The following is a 16,864-nucleotide window of genomic DNA, read 5'->3' as shown; positions in this document are numbered from 1 at the left end:
CCAATAGTTACTATATCCCTGGTTCCAGTTTTGACTGGGGCCTGCAGCACATTAATAGGTTCACTAAAGTCAGATCAGCAAAGATCTTTACTTCAGGGTAAGTAAAAGCAGAAAAGCTTGAGATAGAGTAAACTTAGGCTCTGGCTTACCACCACCTCTTCCACGAGCTCTTCCTGCAAACCCTCCTCTAGACCCCCACTGCTGCTGTTGCTGATACTGCTCCTTCGACATGGCTACTTTTATTTCACACTAAAAGAAAAAAAAAAAATCAAATCATTATACTGGTTCAAGAAAACAAAGCTGCTGACAAGTCTGTAATCATCCAACAGTCGATACTGTTTAAACTAAGCTGCTTAACTTGGTCCTTCCTTCCACAGAGTCATTGTAACTCAGAGGGAATTTTCACTCCTGATGTGATCGAAGATGTGCTTGCCAAAGATCTAGTACTTGTTTTGTTGGGTCCTAAAAAATTATTTGGTAAAAGCTTACATAAAAATGTATTTTGCCAGGCGGTGGTGGCACACGTCTTTAGTCCCAGCACTCGGGAGGCAGAGGCAGGCGGACCTCTGTGAGTTCGAGGCCAGCATGGGCTACCAAGTGAGATCCAGGAAAAGGCTCAAAGCTACACAGAGAAACAAAAAAAAAATGTAATGCTGGTAGTAGCACACACATTTTATCCCAGCATGTGGGAGGCAGGGGCAGGCGGGTCTCTGAGTTCAGGGCCACTCTGGCCTACAGAGCAAGTTCCAGGACAGCCAGGGCTACACAGTGAATCTGTCTCAAAAAACCAAATTAAATAATCAAAATACATTTAACAAACAAATCCCTACTGCTCACCAATAAAAGCAGAGTTCATTGGTGACTTCCTAAGAAACCAATAGACAGGAAGTATAAGCAAGCAACTGGAATCCTAAAGCCAAACAGTACACTCTAACGAATCTCTAAGCCACTCAATGGTTGCTTTAACTTACTTTACTAAGACCAACATTGTGGTATTTCTTTTCCATTATCTTCTTCACTGGTTCCTCTTCCTTAAAGGTAATAAAACAGAATCCACGCCTCTTATTGGTCTTGTTGTCCATGGGGAGCTCTATGGATTCGACCTGAGAGCAAAAAACAAAGACTTGGTGTTCCAGTTTGTGCTCTGTTGTCACTAATAACAAATTACATAGCAGGGGGAGGGAGGCACAAAGAAAACACATTTCATTCAAGCCCATTCTCCTATCACCCCATTTTTCTAATCTTCAGTGGTTTATCAGTATTTCTACCTAACTCACAAACCTAGAGCTCCACAAGAACAAAATGAGACAATAGTAATTTTAAAAGAAGAGAGAATCTGCATTTGAGAACAAAGCTGTGATGTAGGAACAGCACTGCACACTGGAGAACACGATGGCTGCTGCTATACAGGTGGGCAGTAGCAGCTCCATTTTTGCTTGCTCCTACAATCACAAAAGAAAATCTACATACCCAGATTTTTGTGTACAAGATTTGAGTATTAGGCATTCCATTTTTAGTCCTAACACAAACGCATGTATTCTTATTTGAATCAAGAGATGTCAGCATGCTGTCCTTGGAGACCAAGGCCACAAACATCTCAGCTTAGCTTTAATTGTTAATTCATGAAAGGAAGTGGTAGCTCACTATTTCACTAAGTCTATAGTCTCATTAAATTAGCATTTATACATATTTAAGTTGGTAAGCTACTATACTAACTACTCTGTTCTTATTACTTTCCTATTCTTCAATGTTTCCTTCTATATTTTAGGTAACTCAATCTTGACTTCCTCCTCATGCTGCTGCCTGTACTTTCCTTCCTTCTCAATTTTGAGTTAAACATGCTGTACAGCCAGCCATTCCTATATTCTATACGGGACAAAGGCAGGAAGGTGACTGAAGTTCAGGAGTTGAAGACTAACAAAGAAAAAGTTCAAGGACAACCTGGGTTACCTAACAAGACCCTTCTTTTGAGGGCAGGGAGGTCTGACTATTTCATCTATGTGTCTAGTACTTTACATATGCACATTCTCAACAAAAAATACCTAATCTTCAGATCTGCTCCCATTAATAATAGCCTTATTACCAAAAAATTTTACAACTCTGAAATACATACTTGCCAAGTCTACTTAATGTTCAATCACACACTAATTTTGACATAAACTGGATCAAAAACACACGTACCTCACCAAAACCACCAAAGTACTCTCTTATTTTCTCTTCGGGTGTATCCGGAGAAAGGCCACCAACAAAAATTTTTTTGACGGGCTCTTTTGTTTTCATGGCTTTGGCCCTTTTAGGATCAATGACTTTCCCATTCAATTTATGTTCTTTCTGATCCATGACCTAAGGAAATGAAGTTTTCACTTTAATATGTAAAACTTAACTGATGTTCAGAAATAAATTATTTAAGAAATCATTACACAATGAACCTAATGCTACCATTACTGGTTTAAGACTAACTGTCAAGCCATGGAGTGCTATGACACCAGCTACTACAGACTAGGGCTCAAGTACAAGAGTCACTGAGGATGGGGGGCAGGGCTACCACACCAGTTGATTACTAGGTAATCATCACCTCTAACTGACAACAACATCAACAATGGTTGCTACTTCCCCTCAGTGCAGAACCAAAACAATGACTTAATTAAAAGTTAATTGTCATGTAGACATTTGCTTGTATGAGGGAACTATTCTATTCACAGACTCAGGGATAAGTGAGACAAATTGCGTGTCTAACAAAAATGTAAAATAGGCATTTTCTGCCAACTTGTCATACTTTATCTTTTTAATTAGACTTTTAAAATCCCCCTCTACCCTCTTGGAAAAGCCTGCTGAGACTGAACATAGACCATGTACTTACTAAGCACAAACTATGCCTCAGCCAAGCCTCAGTTGTTTTTAAAGTTACTTTTAATTTAGAAAGGCTGGCCCATGGAAAGTATTCAGTAAATAATTCCTAAATCTGTCTCTCCCTTCAAAAAACACGGTGTTAATGCACCTCTGCTGTCCCAGCACTTGGAAGGTAGAGGCAGGAAGTTCAAGGTAATCCTCAGCTATGTATGTAGCTTGAGACCAGCCTAAGACATACGGAACCTTGTTTCAAACAAAGGAAGATGTAAGAAATGTGTCTCTTCTTTGTAAGAAAGAACCCACAAGTAACACAAGTTTATTCTATCAAACGCTCCACGTTTCATTAATCAGAATATATAACACACTACCTTATCTACACTCTCCGACTCTTTAAATAGCACAAAGCCAAAACCCCTTGATCGCCCTGTGATAGGATCTAACTTCAGAGTGCAGTCTACAACTTCACCAAATTTGGAAAAGTAGTCCTTCAGATCTTTCTTTGTAGTGTCCCAGCTAAGGCCTCCTATAAACATTTTCCTGTAAAGACAAAAAGCAGTATTAAAATGCTAAGAAAGAAATTACACCTTGCCTTACATTTACTCACATTAGAAACATATCTTTCATTTATTTAGTACAATAAAATGTTATTCTTCTACAGCACATATCAAAAACCCCACTGTTTAAAGTCCCACTCAGCACTGCTCCTTCTCATCAACCACAATGCTGAGCAAGAAGCAAATTGCTGGTATTTACATACATACGTACGCATGCCAAGTCAAAGTATTGCAGTTTTGTAAAGGTAAAATCTTAGCTTCTCGATTCTAACAGACCTTCATTAACCATGTCAAGGGCTATGCTGCAGTCTCCAGTGTGGCACCCCCAGCACACTATCTACGCTGAGACTCCTTTTCTACTTTTAATAGTTCTTCCATCTGCAGAACTCATAGCACATACAATGGAAAAATGCCAAGTCCTCCAAACTGAACTAATCTTTTTCACTACTAAGAGTCCTTAAAAAGGACCAAAGTCATCATATAAACAGCTTAGACAAAGAATTGCCAACCAAATCACAGCTCACTAACTTAGATGATTACCTAGAGTAGAGCCTCAGCTAGTAAGTTATGAACCGCTAAATGTTAAGTGGAATACACCCAAGTAAAGATCATATAGAAGAACAAATAAGTCTCAACATAAAGCAAAATGCCAAAAAGCAGTCCTGGCGGCAGTTGTGATCCTTTCTACATCTGCTTGCTTTCCCAGTCAGTTAATAGCAGTAAGTATTAAAGCAAACCTGTACTTTTTTCCTTTACGAGTCAAACTGGAAACAGTAGTGGTAAATTGTTAAAATCAGTCCTATAAAGCTAAAATTCTTACTTCAGAGATAGAACCATGCTTGCTCAAGATTTTCCCATCTTCCTTACTGGGGCTATGGGGGTGGGAGTCATGAAAAGGGACGGGGAAGATAAGGCACCAGCTTTCAGCTCTGCAAAGACATTAAAACATCTCCTCTCCACTTCGTCGGCTTTTAAGAGACTGCCGCTACAGCCCATTCTGGCAGTTAACATGTTCATTTTATCTTCACCTCTAAGGCGTCTGTTCTACTGAAGTGTTGTTATTGATCAATTCTTAACACAAGTTTGTTTAAATTAATGCTAACAAAGCTAACTTTTAGTACAAATAAACTTTACTTTAGGTGACATTGAACTCTTTCTATTTAAAGTTAGGTTTTAAACCTAGAATGTATAACCCTTTAGTAATGTTATAATCAAATGACTATAACCAAAACCCATTATATACATTTTGAATGTCTGTTTATTGTCAATTCCATGGAAAATTAAAATTTTCTCAGCACACATTTCTTTCAATTGAATAGTGCCAACTCCTAATATATATCCCTTATTTAAATAACCAGGGCTATACACAGAGTATTTTTTTTAACCTACAGGTCCAGAATACTACTTTCATAAATGAAAATTTCATTACCAACATTCACCTTCAAGGTGAGGCTCATGCTAGTTTTTAAAGACTAGGATACTGACTACAAAGCAACAGCCTCTTGCTTAGATATCCATTAAGTCCTAGAACACAAACAAATTTAGCTAGATTTAACTAACTAGTAACCATTTCTGTGATTACAGAATTTCCCCATGAATAACTGAATTTAGAATTACTTCAGTCTAACCAAACTAAAGTTATAAAAGACATTGTATAGGGTAAACTTGAACAAGAAAATTCTGTCTAGTCCATTAACCAAGTATTAGGACAGTACCTGCCTGCTTTTATTTCATGAAAGCAATGTATAGGGGAAGTGTCCTCAATTTAAAATTGTTACATATACTTCCTAATAAAAATAACACATAGAGGGCTGGAGAGATGGCTTAGCATGGGCTGTTCTTCCAGGGTTGAATTCCCAGCACCCACATGGCAGCTCACTCACAACTGTCTGTAACTCCAGTTCCAGGGGATCCAACACCCTCACACAGAGTATATACAGGCAAAACACCAGTACACATTAAATAAATAAATAAACCTCTTGGGGAAAAAAATGACACATAGAATGAGGCATCTACTATTTTCGAGCCACATAATTATTTTTGATAGAAAATTAATTTTCTGAAATATTAGATATGCATACCAACTCATCAACTGACCCAAAGGAAGTTTGAACATAAAATCAAATCAAATAAAAACCCTCCGTACCCTTACCAGAGCTAAAAAGGTTCACTGTAAACACTCTTCTATAAACAAATCCCCTTTATCCAGATATTAAATATTCTGGTCAACTTTAACTTTTTTTTTTAAACTTTTAACTTTCATACATTACATAGTATTAGTTTTTTCCAAGTATTACTTGCCCTCCCTAATCCTCCAATTGTTTGTTTTTAACCTCCAACTATTTTAAATGAAATGTTTCAGACTATTTGTGGTGAGGTCTTACACTACAACTCAAGCTGGTTTCAAATTGATGGCAATTCTCCAGCCTCCACTTCTAGTGGAGCTGCCACAATTGGCTTCAAGGAATGATCGGTCTTCTACAAACCAGGGCCGTGCCGCCTTCAGTACAGCAGCCATGATGTTAACAGCCTAGGGGTCTGCCATCTCTATTAAGCTACTGTAGTATGTGCATTTTCTCTGAAATAAGCTACTTAACTAGCACATCCCACTTGCTTAGCTTTTAGAACACATTTTCTTTCACTTTTGCCAGCAATTCAAGCCAACAAGCAATTACTTGTTCTATAATGAACGTCTCCCTTCCACGCTGTAAGTAAAGGGGCCAGGTGTCAAGGTTTTCCAAATCTTCTGTGAACTACAACTGCTTATGACAAAGGTATTAGTATTCTGGTAGCACAAAAGCACTCAGGATTTTTTTTTTTTTTTTTTTTTTTTTTTGGTTTTTTGAGACAGAGTTTCTCTGTGTAGTTTTGGTGCCTTTCCTGGAACTCACTCTGTAGCCCAGGCTGGCCTCCAACTCACAGAGATCCATCTGGCTCTGCCTCCCGAATTCTGGGATTAAAGGTGTGCGACACCACCACCCGGCTCACTCAGGATTTTTTCCTGCTTTCAGAAAAGCTGAACAGATAACTAGAAAACCCAATACATTACAACAAACACAACACTGTAGTCAATGTTTACTAAAACAGGAAGTATGAAGTCCACCCATTTTATTCTGTAGACACATGGTTTAATGCTATGGTATGCATCCTAGTGGGAGAATTTCTGCTAACCTTTATGGACAAGTAGGCACCTACTAGCCTAACTTCCTCTCATTCTGAGATGGCTTGAGATTAATTTGGACTACCTTATACCTACTGTCTGTCCAATAAAGAGCCTGACACCAAAGGTTTCTTCTCAAACTGGTATTAACTCCTGCAGAGATGTAAATACCTTTCAGTAAGGCGACAGAACTTGGAAGTTTCTAAGCAAGAGAACTGTTCAAGTAGCAACAAATTGACTCCAAATGCTGTAATCTAAATTTAAAATGTGATCCTTAGCTGTAAGCGAACCCCAATTAAATAATCCCAATTAAAGAACGTAATCTACAAAGGTCATCTGTACCTACTCCATTTTTTTAGAGGTCTCACGTAACCCTACCTGACCTCAAACTTGTAGCCACTTTCCTGCCTCAGCCTCCCCAGTGCTGACTGACAAAGTTTCACTTCTTAATCCTACTTATAAACCAAGTATTTCAGTGGCCCAAAGGAAATGCAGCAGTCTATTTACAGTTAATAATGGAAGTGCTTTCACAGCTGCTAAAAGGAAAGCCAGTGTCAAGCACAGTTACACACTTAGCAGATGACTGACTCCCTCCCCAACTGCTTCCTTCTCAGCTCTGCAGGCCTGGTCCCGCAGTCGGAAATTCAGACTGCTGGGTGGGACATATTAGTGCTTTGTACTCAAGGTTAGCGTGGGCCAGCTGCCTGGTTTTATGTACTAGTCTGCCACCTACTAACCACACAGCCCAAAGGGGGTTAGTGTTCAAATGTTTTATCTGCAGTCAGTAATAAAAAGTGCGTTAATATAAAAGAATGTTATTTTTTTTAATTCTTCAATGAAAAGTTATTTTTAGAGGCAAAACATCTAAATGTAACTTAAAACTTTTTCATTAACTTGCTTTCCTTTTCAAATGGAGAGGCTTCATAAATTCTAACACTAAAGGGGAAAAAACATGATAAAAGTTTACATAAGGTCATCTATGTTCAAGGGTCAAGTTCTAAAATACCCTATAAAATATTTAAATACCCAGAATAAGAAACACAGCCTGAAAATTATGTCAACTTTCCTTTAGAAAAATTGTGAGCCAGGAAGTGGCACGCCTTTAATCCCAACACTCCTGCATGAAGAAGCAGGTAAATGTCTGAGTTCCTAGCCAGCCTGGTCTACAGAGTGAGTTCCAGAACAGGCTCCAAAGCTACATAGAGAAGTCCCTCCTCAAAAAACAAAAACACCAAGTGTGTGTGTCTATGTGTTCTACGCATGCGACTGCAGGTGCCCCTGGAAATGGAGTTAAATGTAGTAGTGACACCTGACTTGGATCCTCTGGTAGAAGCAGCTGTTATAAATGTAGCTTCTAAGTCCTCTCAGTAACTCAGCTCTACCCTACATATATGCCAGTATTTTTTTAGTAATTAAAAGCATCAAAGGCAATCCCTAACAAGCACTTGGTACCTGATAGAAAATGCCTTGCTGACCCCAATTACCAGGGTGTGGTGGTCCGTGACTACAACTCTAACACTTAGGAAACTGAGGCAGGAGGACCAACAGCCTGAGCTATTGTTTGACTCTATCTAAAACATAAACAAATAAAAACACCCTCATCCTCTCCCCAGTACATAAAGCTAATTTCCCCTGGACCATGGAGATCACTAGTGTAACACTCCAAACTCAATAACTATTTTATTTAAAGATGCTTTCCCTATGAAGTCTTTTGCTCCCACTTTTGAGGTAAAAGTGTTTAACCCCCCCCCAACAATTCATTACCTTACTTTTATAAAAGACTCATACCAAGTGTTAGCTTGATACATTGTTCAACCATAACTGCCCATTCACTGGCACCCTTTATAGTAATGTTATTCAAGCACACTTATTTACATTATTCTTCTGGTATTCTCTCATTCAAGTTCAACTTTTAAAACACTGTCATGATAAATGCTAACAAAATCTTACCGGTATGTATTAAAGAGCATTTTCTTTAGAAATTATTTTAACACTGGGGAACTACCTACCACTTGGTAGGGAGTAACTTTACAGTCTATATAAACTACCCTTGAAAACACCCTGACATACCTTTAACAGTAACAAGACTTATATCTCATGTGGTTTATGGCACTTGAGAACTACTTTTTAACTATTTAAAATTGTATTAAAGTTAGCCAGCCAAGAAAACTTTATTCAGTAAAACTTACATGCAAGTATTATCTGCCCATTATTAAACAGACAATTCCTCCCTACAGTTTCTATTATGATATTTTAAAGCTCAGTATGAAAAAGGATCCTATTATTCAAGACTAACACATTAAAAAGAGCAAACATTTCAAAGAAAGATTTTAAACTCCTTTACATTGAATCTCATTACTCCAAAAGAATCACAAATCAACCACCATAAAAAAGATAACTAGATAGACTGAAAACATCTTCCCAGCAATCAGGACGCAGAGGCAGGTGGATCTATGGGAGTTCCATGCCAGCGAAGGCTACATAGTAAGATCCTGTGTCAAAAATATAAAGTAAAAGAAAGGAAGGCAGGTATAACATCTAAATTAAACATGACAGCTTTTAAAAATAAAGCTTAAATGCTTAACCCAGTATTTCTACCATACTATTCAAAGTTCTAAGTAAACTCCAACCTTAGAAAGTAAACTTCCACTTACCTAGAAGTTAAAGACTGGTGTCTCCTTAACCTAGAGGTTAAGGTTTAGGTTAACTGAGATCACACTACCTATGCACAGTTTTCTATTAGGTCAATTTAGATAACACCAACTAAACAGAAATGGATGTTTCCTTTTCTTAACCCAGGACTGTAGGTAAGTGTTCCATCACCAAGCCAAATCTCCAACCCCCATCATCTTTCAGAATCACATTTTTTTTTTTTTTTAATTCAAGGAGAAGCCGAACTCATTTCCAAGACATTTGTTTACTAGTCACTTTTCACTGTGTTTGCTGACACTCTCCCCTGCCCCTTAAGACTACTGTGGAGACAGAAGGTGGGTTTCCTGACCCATTTATTCATTTATTTGCTCATTCATTCATTCATTCATTTTGTTGGCCAAATGTCAGTATTTGAGTTTAGAATCCAATACGTCAAAACTATCACTATGACTACTGGACAAATATGCCAGTATGAAGTCTTCCCCCACCCTGAAATACTCTCAGATACATAGGCATGAACATACTATTTTAACAGTCCAGAAACTAAAACATGCTTACCTTTACTCCACAGGAGTAAATCACTGGCAGTAGCAACTATTAGAGCAATGGGTAAATACACACAGACATGAAAGTAGGCTGTGCAGTCAAGTCAGTCCTCCTACGGCGAGCATTGTTTCCAGCAAATAGATCAGAGAACCAAGTAAAACCGTGTTCTATTACCTGAGACCACACTGTTGGAAGTAACAGAAACAAATCCCAGGATGCCTGCATCCCGTTTAGTGTCCTATCTACTATAATACGGAAGCACAACTACAGTGAAATCAAACTTTCTGTATCACTCCATTGGTTAACATGCACATTCGAAGCATACAGCCGTAAGTTAAATGGGAAAGTCATTGTTTTACGTTCTCAGGCATGGCTTCTAACATCACCCAAAGCTAAAGATGATTAGTTAGCTTTCCTGGTGGCCTAGGTCATAACGAAATGGACTCTGAGGTACATACATACATATATCTACCAAACTATAGATATACATGAGATGTCTTACATACCTCAGACTATCCAGGCTAAATTACTGAGACTATATTTATATATATGTACTTATATAAAGTATCACTTAAGCTCAAGAATTTGTCCAAATTTAAGGCGTTGTCTCAAAAATAAGCATTTGCAAAGAGGTAGCATGTCATGCTTATTATCTCAGATCCTGGGAGGCTGAGTATGAGGATTCTTGTAATTTCTAGACCAGCCTGGGCTAAAAAAGTGAGATCCTGTCTTAAAAACAAAGTACTGAAATTTTAAATGACAATCCAGTTTAATCCCAGGACTATATATTCCATATCTCTCTTAACAGATGACAACTGGAACCTAGTACTCTTAGATGGGAGTATAGCTCAGGAACAGACCATCTCATCTGCCCACAAGTGTACAAGGCCCTGGGTTCCGTCTCCATCATGGACAGAGAAAACATTGAACACTCCTCCCCCTAAATTTGGAGCTTTGGCTTCTACAATTTTACCCCTTCAAAGGTTCCAAAGGAAGTAAACATGGAGAGCCATCTACTGGCAGTCTAGGCCTGTAAACCCAGTCTCACTAAATCGAAAGGCCAATAAATTTGGCATTAGAACCCTCTAAAAGTACTGTTTTTCAAAGCAATGTTCAAATTGCCCCAGAAACATTGGGATTTCTAAAACACTCTCCAATATTTTAAACAGAAACATGTGTGGGCCCCTTCTGAAACAGGAGAGAACTAACCATCTCTAAAAAGAATCACACTTGACCTTGCACACTAACGGTTACAGGACCAACTCTGACACCACCCTGGACAGTCTTATACTGACAACTCAATGGAACTCTTAAGCTTCCCACTCAAGCACATTCTGGAGGCGGGGGTTGAGATGCGGGATGATTTACTGTATCTAATCTGGTAAAAGTGTCTATAGTATTCTAGGTTTCCAATATTCTTTACATTTTAAAACTTGTCCCCATAGCTTACAACACGGCATACACGTTTCACCAGACACTATCACAAAGAACTGAAACACTGCGAGTGATTACACACTGCAAAGCAAACTGAGAAATTCATAATATAAAAAAAATAATAGGGATCTTAAAGTTGTAGCTATTAAAGTGGCCAGCAAGATGGCTCCACAGGTAAAGGCGGCACTTGCTGCTGTGCCTGAGACCAGAGTTCAATCCCCAGGACCCACATTACAAGAACAAGGACTCTCAACAGTGTCCTCTCATCTTCACTGACATACAAATAAACAAATCTAACATCAAAAACAATTTTACAGGTGAACTCAGGTAGCCGTTTTACTATTGCAATGAACCACTGTTGCCAAGCTCCATTAATAACAAGGATGCTCTTCTAAAAATAACAATCATTTTCATATGCAAAAAATTAAAAATAACCATGTCAAGTAACAAATTCACCTTTAAAAATATTTTAGGAGGAAAAGCAGGAACAGTGGCATCTACCTATAGCCCCCAACACTTGAGATAGAGATATGAATATTAGGTAAAGGCCAGCCTAGGCATGTAGACCTTGCCTCAAAAACAGCACTTCAGGACAAAAACCTCATTGTAAAAGGAACTACACACAGAAGTGTTTAAGAAATTAACTTCCATGATTTTTGGTCTACTAACCAGTCTCATCTTCACTATGGAGACTGTCTTACTAAACTGGTGAGGAAGACAGAGAACACAGGGTGTACACACATGGGCACCAAAAAAGTATGTTTAAGCATCTTCATTGTTTTGTTCAAAGTTTAGCATCTGCAACAAAATGGAGTTGGATAAATGGACAATTATCAAATCAAGTTAGAGAAAGAAAAGAGGAGGGGAACCTGGCCACATAGAGCTAACAACACACCTCTAGTCCAAGAGACTTGGGAGGCTGAAGAAAGACCCTCCAAAAGCCTGGGCAACACAGTGAGACTGTCTCCAAAACAAATGCTGGAGGGTAAGAACACCTTCCAAGTGCAGAACTGCTTTTGTGAAACCTACTACCCCACAGTCTGCCAGTGGAGAACTGGCCATCACCTGAGATGTTCTGTACCACTGACAGAAGTTATCAAACTTCCTCCACAAGATGACCCCAGAGAGCTCGACAAGTATTTGCTACTGAACAAAGGGGCAAAGATATTCTTTTAGCAGTGAAACAATGACCTTCAAATCTAAAAATTGGTCAATTCCATTTACTACAAACAATTTACAATTACATAAGGTTCAAACAGAAGTCAAATACAGTTTAATTTTAATTTGACATTACTACCTAGTTAACTAACTGTGCCCAGCAGGCACCAAAATCTAAGGTTCATCCAAACATCATCATTTACTATGTCGCACTCAGACCCCAGTCTTTGTCTGTTAGTCTACTTTACCTCCAACTTAAAACTGGACAAATACCAGCAGATGAGAATAGGTAAAAAATAAACCCATATAAAATTTAAACATTTCCAAAATAATGGCTATGGTCTGTACATAAGGCAGTTTATGGCTTTTTAGCCTTCAACAATGAGACACAGCCCAGGAAAATTACAATATGACCCTAACAGCAGAGACTGACATTTTAGGAGGGAGAATTGGGAGAAAAAGGATACTCAACCTACCAGCCTCCAAAGGGAAGTCATGCAAATGTGAGCACATGTCAACCAACTGTAATTAACATTCCAGCCAATCACACTGAAAATAAAAATCTGGTAAGAGCTGTAGTGGGAAGCCACATTTAGCCCACCTACGAGTAGTACATACACAATGCTTTAAGTGTTTATTCTGTTGGTGAAGAGAAATAGGACTTTGCATAAAGCACAGTAATATTTAAAGAACTGTCTACTTGACAGAATACTTCAGTATAACATGCAAGACATTTCAACACAATATTTTTATCAAGTAACCTTTATATTTAGCATTAAGCTTAGAATTTTAAACAAAAATATTTCAACCTAATAAAAACTAAATGAAAGTACAGTAACTTTTCTGCTTGCCCATATTTAAAAGAAAAATTACTAATTACATTTAGTTTAGGTTGGCCAAATAGTCATTACATCATGCATTACCACAAACCATATACCACGTAATGGCATCAATTTTGCCCACAGATTACTTAGGATATCTAGAAAGGCTTTATATCCCAGGCACAAGACTCATCCTACCGTATTAATGTCTAAAAGTCTCCTGGGACTCAATGGGCAACGAAATTACAGAGCCTCTGCATGTCATGACTACTGAGATCTCTATGAGACAGAAATGAAACGTAAAAGCTTTACCATTCTTCCCGCTGTGCCGTCGCTGCTTCAGTGTGTCGTGGGGAGGAGTTTGAATGGCTAGGGAATTAACAACCGGTACAGCAACCAATCAAAATTCTAGTTTTAGTTTTTGACATTGTTAGGGTTAAAAACTAATTCATTTATACGTCAGTTCAACAAAAAAATAACTAAAGACAGCAAGCTACTTTGTAACTTCAAACTGGGGTGGAGGGGTGTAATAAAAAGCCTGTCCCAGTTACACAATTAACCATTTTGGTGCCTCTGTCCAAAGAACAGAATTCAGAAAGCAAACCCCCAAATGTTAAAAACTGAATTCTTCAAATATTTAAGTTATTTCTTGCTAAAACTAAGCCACATTATTGCTCAAGATTAGTTCTATTTTATTAAATTCACTTCCCCGCCCACCCCAACTCCCCACTAATGCCAGTACAACCAGTAGCTGACTCGAGTGTCAATCTTAACTGAGATTTTCTTAAAAACTATATTCCAAGTATTTCTCTGTTGCCCCAACATCCCTACAAATCTTATATTTTTAACCACTAATGGAAATCACGTTTTCTAATACCAGGTTTAAATGACATTTCTTTTTACTTCCCACCAAAACTTTTTCCTTCTTAAAGTTAAAAAAAAAAAAAAATTGCATACGCACAGCCCCGTTGTAAAAAGTATCGAAACGGTAACTCAAGATCAGCAATCTGTAATGGGAACATGAAAATCTAAGGACCCAGATCGAGCCCACCTTTCTAACATTCTGTATGATACTCAGCTCCCAAAGACTGCATTTTCAACGTACTAAAAGCAGCTTTTGGTGGCAATATAAAAGTTCAACTAGAGGAATCAAATTAGCTTTGAAAAAATCCTGAAAAATTAACCCATTGAACAACACAGAATTTATTGTATTTTAAAGGGCGAGTGGGCTTCTTTCAACAATAGTAAGAGGGCGAGACTGAGAAGAAACCAAAACAGGCTCTTGGGCACTGAAAAGGCGGGAAGAGAAAATTTTAAGATGCACAGAATAAGTAAGGAAAGACTACAATCTGTACAAATAGGCAACCCAGCATCTGAGGGCGCGAAAAGGGTGCACAGGGAGAGTAACTTGGCGGAGTGGGGGAGGGGCCACCGCAGGCAGGAGGTGGAAGAGCTCCAGTCAAGTGCAGGCCCCATCGACCAGGAAGGACTTAAATGGAGCCCGAGGAGCCAGACCAACGCGCCAGCAGGAGCCCGGGGGCATCTGTCTATAGCACAAATGCAGGCCCGGTCTGTCTATTGCACAAATGCAGGGCCTATTCTGAGCGTGCCGTGGTGACAGCGTAAAGTGGACAGAACGAACGAGTCCTATGGCGAAACTTATTTAAAACGCTAAAAACCACTGGCCTGAAGCCGACGCGGGAGAAAGAGAGGTGGACAGCCTACACCTTCCAGAAAGCAAGAGCGTATAAATAATCGCACCGTCTCGGGGTGATGGAGAAGCACCCAACAAACCTTGGAAACCCTAGTAAAAAGCATTCTGTGCGTTTGCATTTTTAAGCCTAAGAGGTTACAAATCCGGGAGAGATTGGGGGGGGGGGTGGGGGTGGGGGTGGTGGCGGTTAGCTCCGTCAGGCGGGAAAAAATCCTGGCGGCTAAGTCGGTGGGAGGAGACCCACGGCGAGGGAGGAAAGAGGGCGGGCCGCGGAGTAGCATGGTGACGGCTAAAGGTGGAAACGTGTGTGATGGGGGAGGGGGCGAGCAGGCGGGGACGGAGGAAATGCAGGCCCCGGGGAGCCCGAGGTCCGAGAGGGGCGGCCGAGCAGGCGGCTGCACTCGGGCCTGCGGGCGGGCGGGCGGGCGGGCGGGCGCGGGAGCGAGGCCTAATGGCGGGGAGGGGGGGGGGGCCTGGCGAGCGGCTGCCCGGGGCCGCCCCTTACTCACCCTTCATCCTCCTCGTTCTTACTAGCGTCGATCTTCGCCCCCTCGGCCTCGGCGCTGCCTCCCTCGGTGCCTCCGGCCGCAGAGCCGCCGCCGCCGCCGCCGCCGCTCCCGCTTCCCGCCGCCGCTGCCCCCTGCGCCGCCGCCGCCGCCGCCACCATGGCTCCCTCCTGCTCGCCCGCCGAGCCGCCTACCGCCGCCGTTGCCGCCGCCGCCGCCCCGTCCCCTCCGAACTGCTCCTCCGACATCGTGCTACTGCCTCCGCCGCCGCCGAGACGACACCCGCCGCTGCCGCGAACCGAAACTAGCAGCAAAGTAATCCCCGCCGCCGCTGCCGCCGCCGCCGCCGCCGCCGCCGCTGCTGCCGCCGCCGCCGCCGCCGCGCGCCCGCTCTACCTCGCGAGGCACACACACAAGACAAGGCGCGCGCGTGGCTGCAAAGGCTCCTGCGCCTCTCTCCCCGGCCTGCCCCCCTCGCCTCCCACTCTCGCGCAGCGCGCACTCTCCCTCTCCCCGGCCGCACTGAGAAGAGAATAAGTAAGCAGCGGCGGCCACTCTTCGCCTCCTCCTCGCTTTAATGGCGCCGCCGCGGACCACCTAAAATGGCCGACGGAAGAACGGCGCGTCCCGGTCACGTGACTCCGGAGCGCGCCCTTTGCGCCTCCTCCGCCCCTTCCACCGCTAGTCCCCCCCCCCCCCCCTACTCCTCGCTCCCCCCCCTTCCCTCCCTTCTCCCCCCCCCAACACACACTCTCACACTCACACTCACACACACACTCACACACCCGCGGTCCCTCCCTCCCCTCCCCTTTTATACTTGCTCTCACGCTCCTCCGGCGCGCGGCGCGGGCCTTTAAAGGGAACCGGAAGTGGCGTGCCGAGGAGGGTCGCGCGGGGGTACCATCGAGAACAAGGAGCGCCGGTTCGAGGGAGCGGCTAGAGAGACCCCCCCTTTCCCTTGGCCCCGCCCTCCCGCGGATTCCTGGAGTCCCTCGCTCCTTCTCGGCTGCGGCTGGCTGGCAGCGGCGTGCGGCCCCGGTGGAGGGGTGTGGTTCGTCCTCCCCCGCGGCGGCCTGGCCCCGGCTGCCCTCCGAGTCGGCGGCTTCGGCCCCGGGGGCCGGCGTGGGGCGGTGGCCACGCGTGTGCGCTGGTCGCCGCGCTCCTCCACCCGCCGTCCCCGCCTGCTCCGGGTGACATTGAGGTTCCGCCGCGGCGCCGGCTGCTGGCGAAGGCCGCTGACGGCCGGCCGAGGCTGCGTTTTCTCAGAATGACTTTCCAACTCTTTAACGCCCTACTTCCGTTACTAGAAGAGCCTAAAGCCGGCCACGGTGCTTTGCAGTGACTAGGGGTTGGCAAGTGTGCTGACAGGCGACGCCGGGGTTTGTATTTTTAATGAGTTCCAGTCCTTGTGTTAAATAGGATATATAAATGTCATGAATCATCTTTACGAGGTTTCTGAGTTTGTGGTG

General features: G+C 42.2%; 1 protein-coding gene across 4 annotated transcripts in view; it reads right to left on the bottom strand.

Annotated features, from left to right (window-relative positions):
- Positions 1-15,762, bottom strand: part of Hnrnpd (heterogeneous nuclear ribonucleoprotein D) — a 23,953-nt gene extending 8,191 nt beyond the window's left edge. Inside the window, exons 1-7 of one of the 4 annotated variants that reach the window (XM_036201395.1) lie at positions 15,399-15,762; positions 13,488-13,544; positions 3,219-3,387; positions 2,182-2,343; positions 972-1,103; positions 150-249; positions 1-41 (exon numbers count right to left, since the gene is read on the bottom strand). The exon at positions 1-41 is cut by the window's left edge and continues 106 nt beyond it. In XM_036201395.1, coding sequence (XP_036057288.1) covers positions 1-41; positions 150-249; positions 972-1,103; positions 2,182-2,343; positions 3,219-3,387; positions 13,488-13,544; positions 15,399-15,643 — 906 coding nt within the window. In that variant the 5' untranslated portion in view covers positions 15,644-15,762. The remainder of the gene's footprint in view (positions 42-149; positions 250-971; positions 1,104-2,181; positions 2,344-3,218; positions 3,388-13,487; positions 13,545-15,398) is intronic. The other 3 variants (XM_036201397.1, XM_036201396.1, XM_036201399.1) reach the window with 3 other exon arrangements.
- Positions 15,763-16,864: the final 1,102 nt, after the last annotated feature.

This window comes from Onychomys torridus, chromosome 10 (genome assembly GCF_903995425.1).
Source record: "Onychomys torridus chromosome 10, mOncTor1.1, whole genome shotgun sequence".
Taxonomy (NCBI): Eukaryota; Metazoa; Chordata; class Mammalia; order Rodentia; family Cricetidae; genus Onychomys; species Onychomys torridus.
The sequence above is the reverse complement of the archived record's forward strand: the minus strand, read 5'-3'. Positions and strand labels throughout refer to the sequence as shown.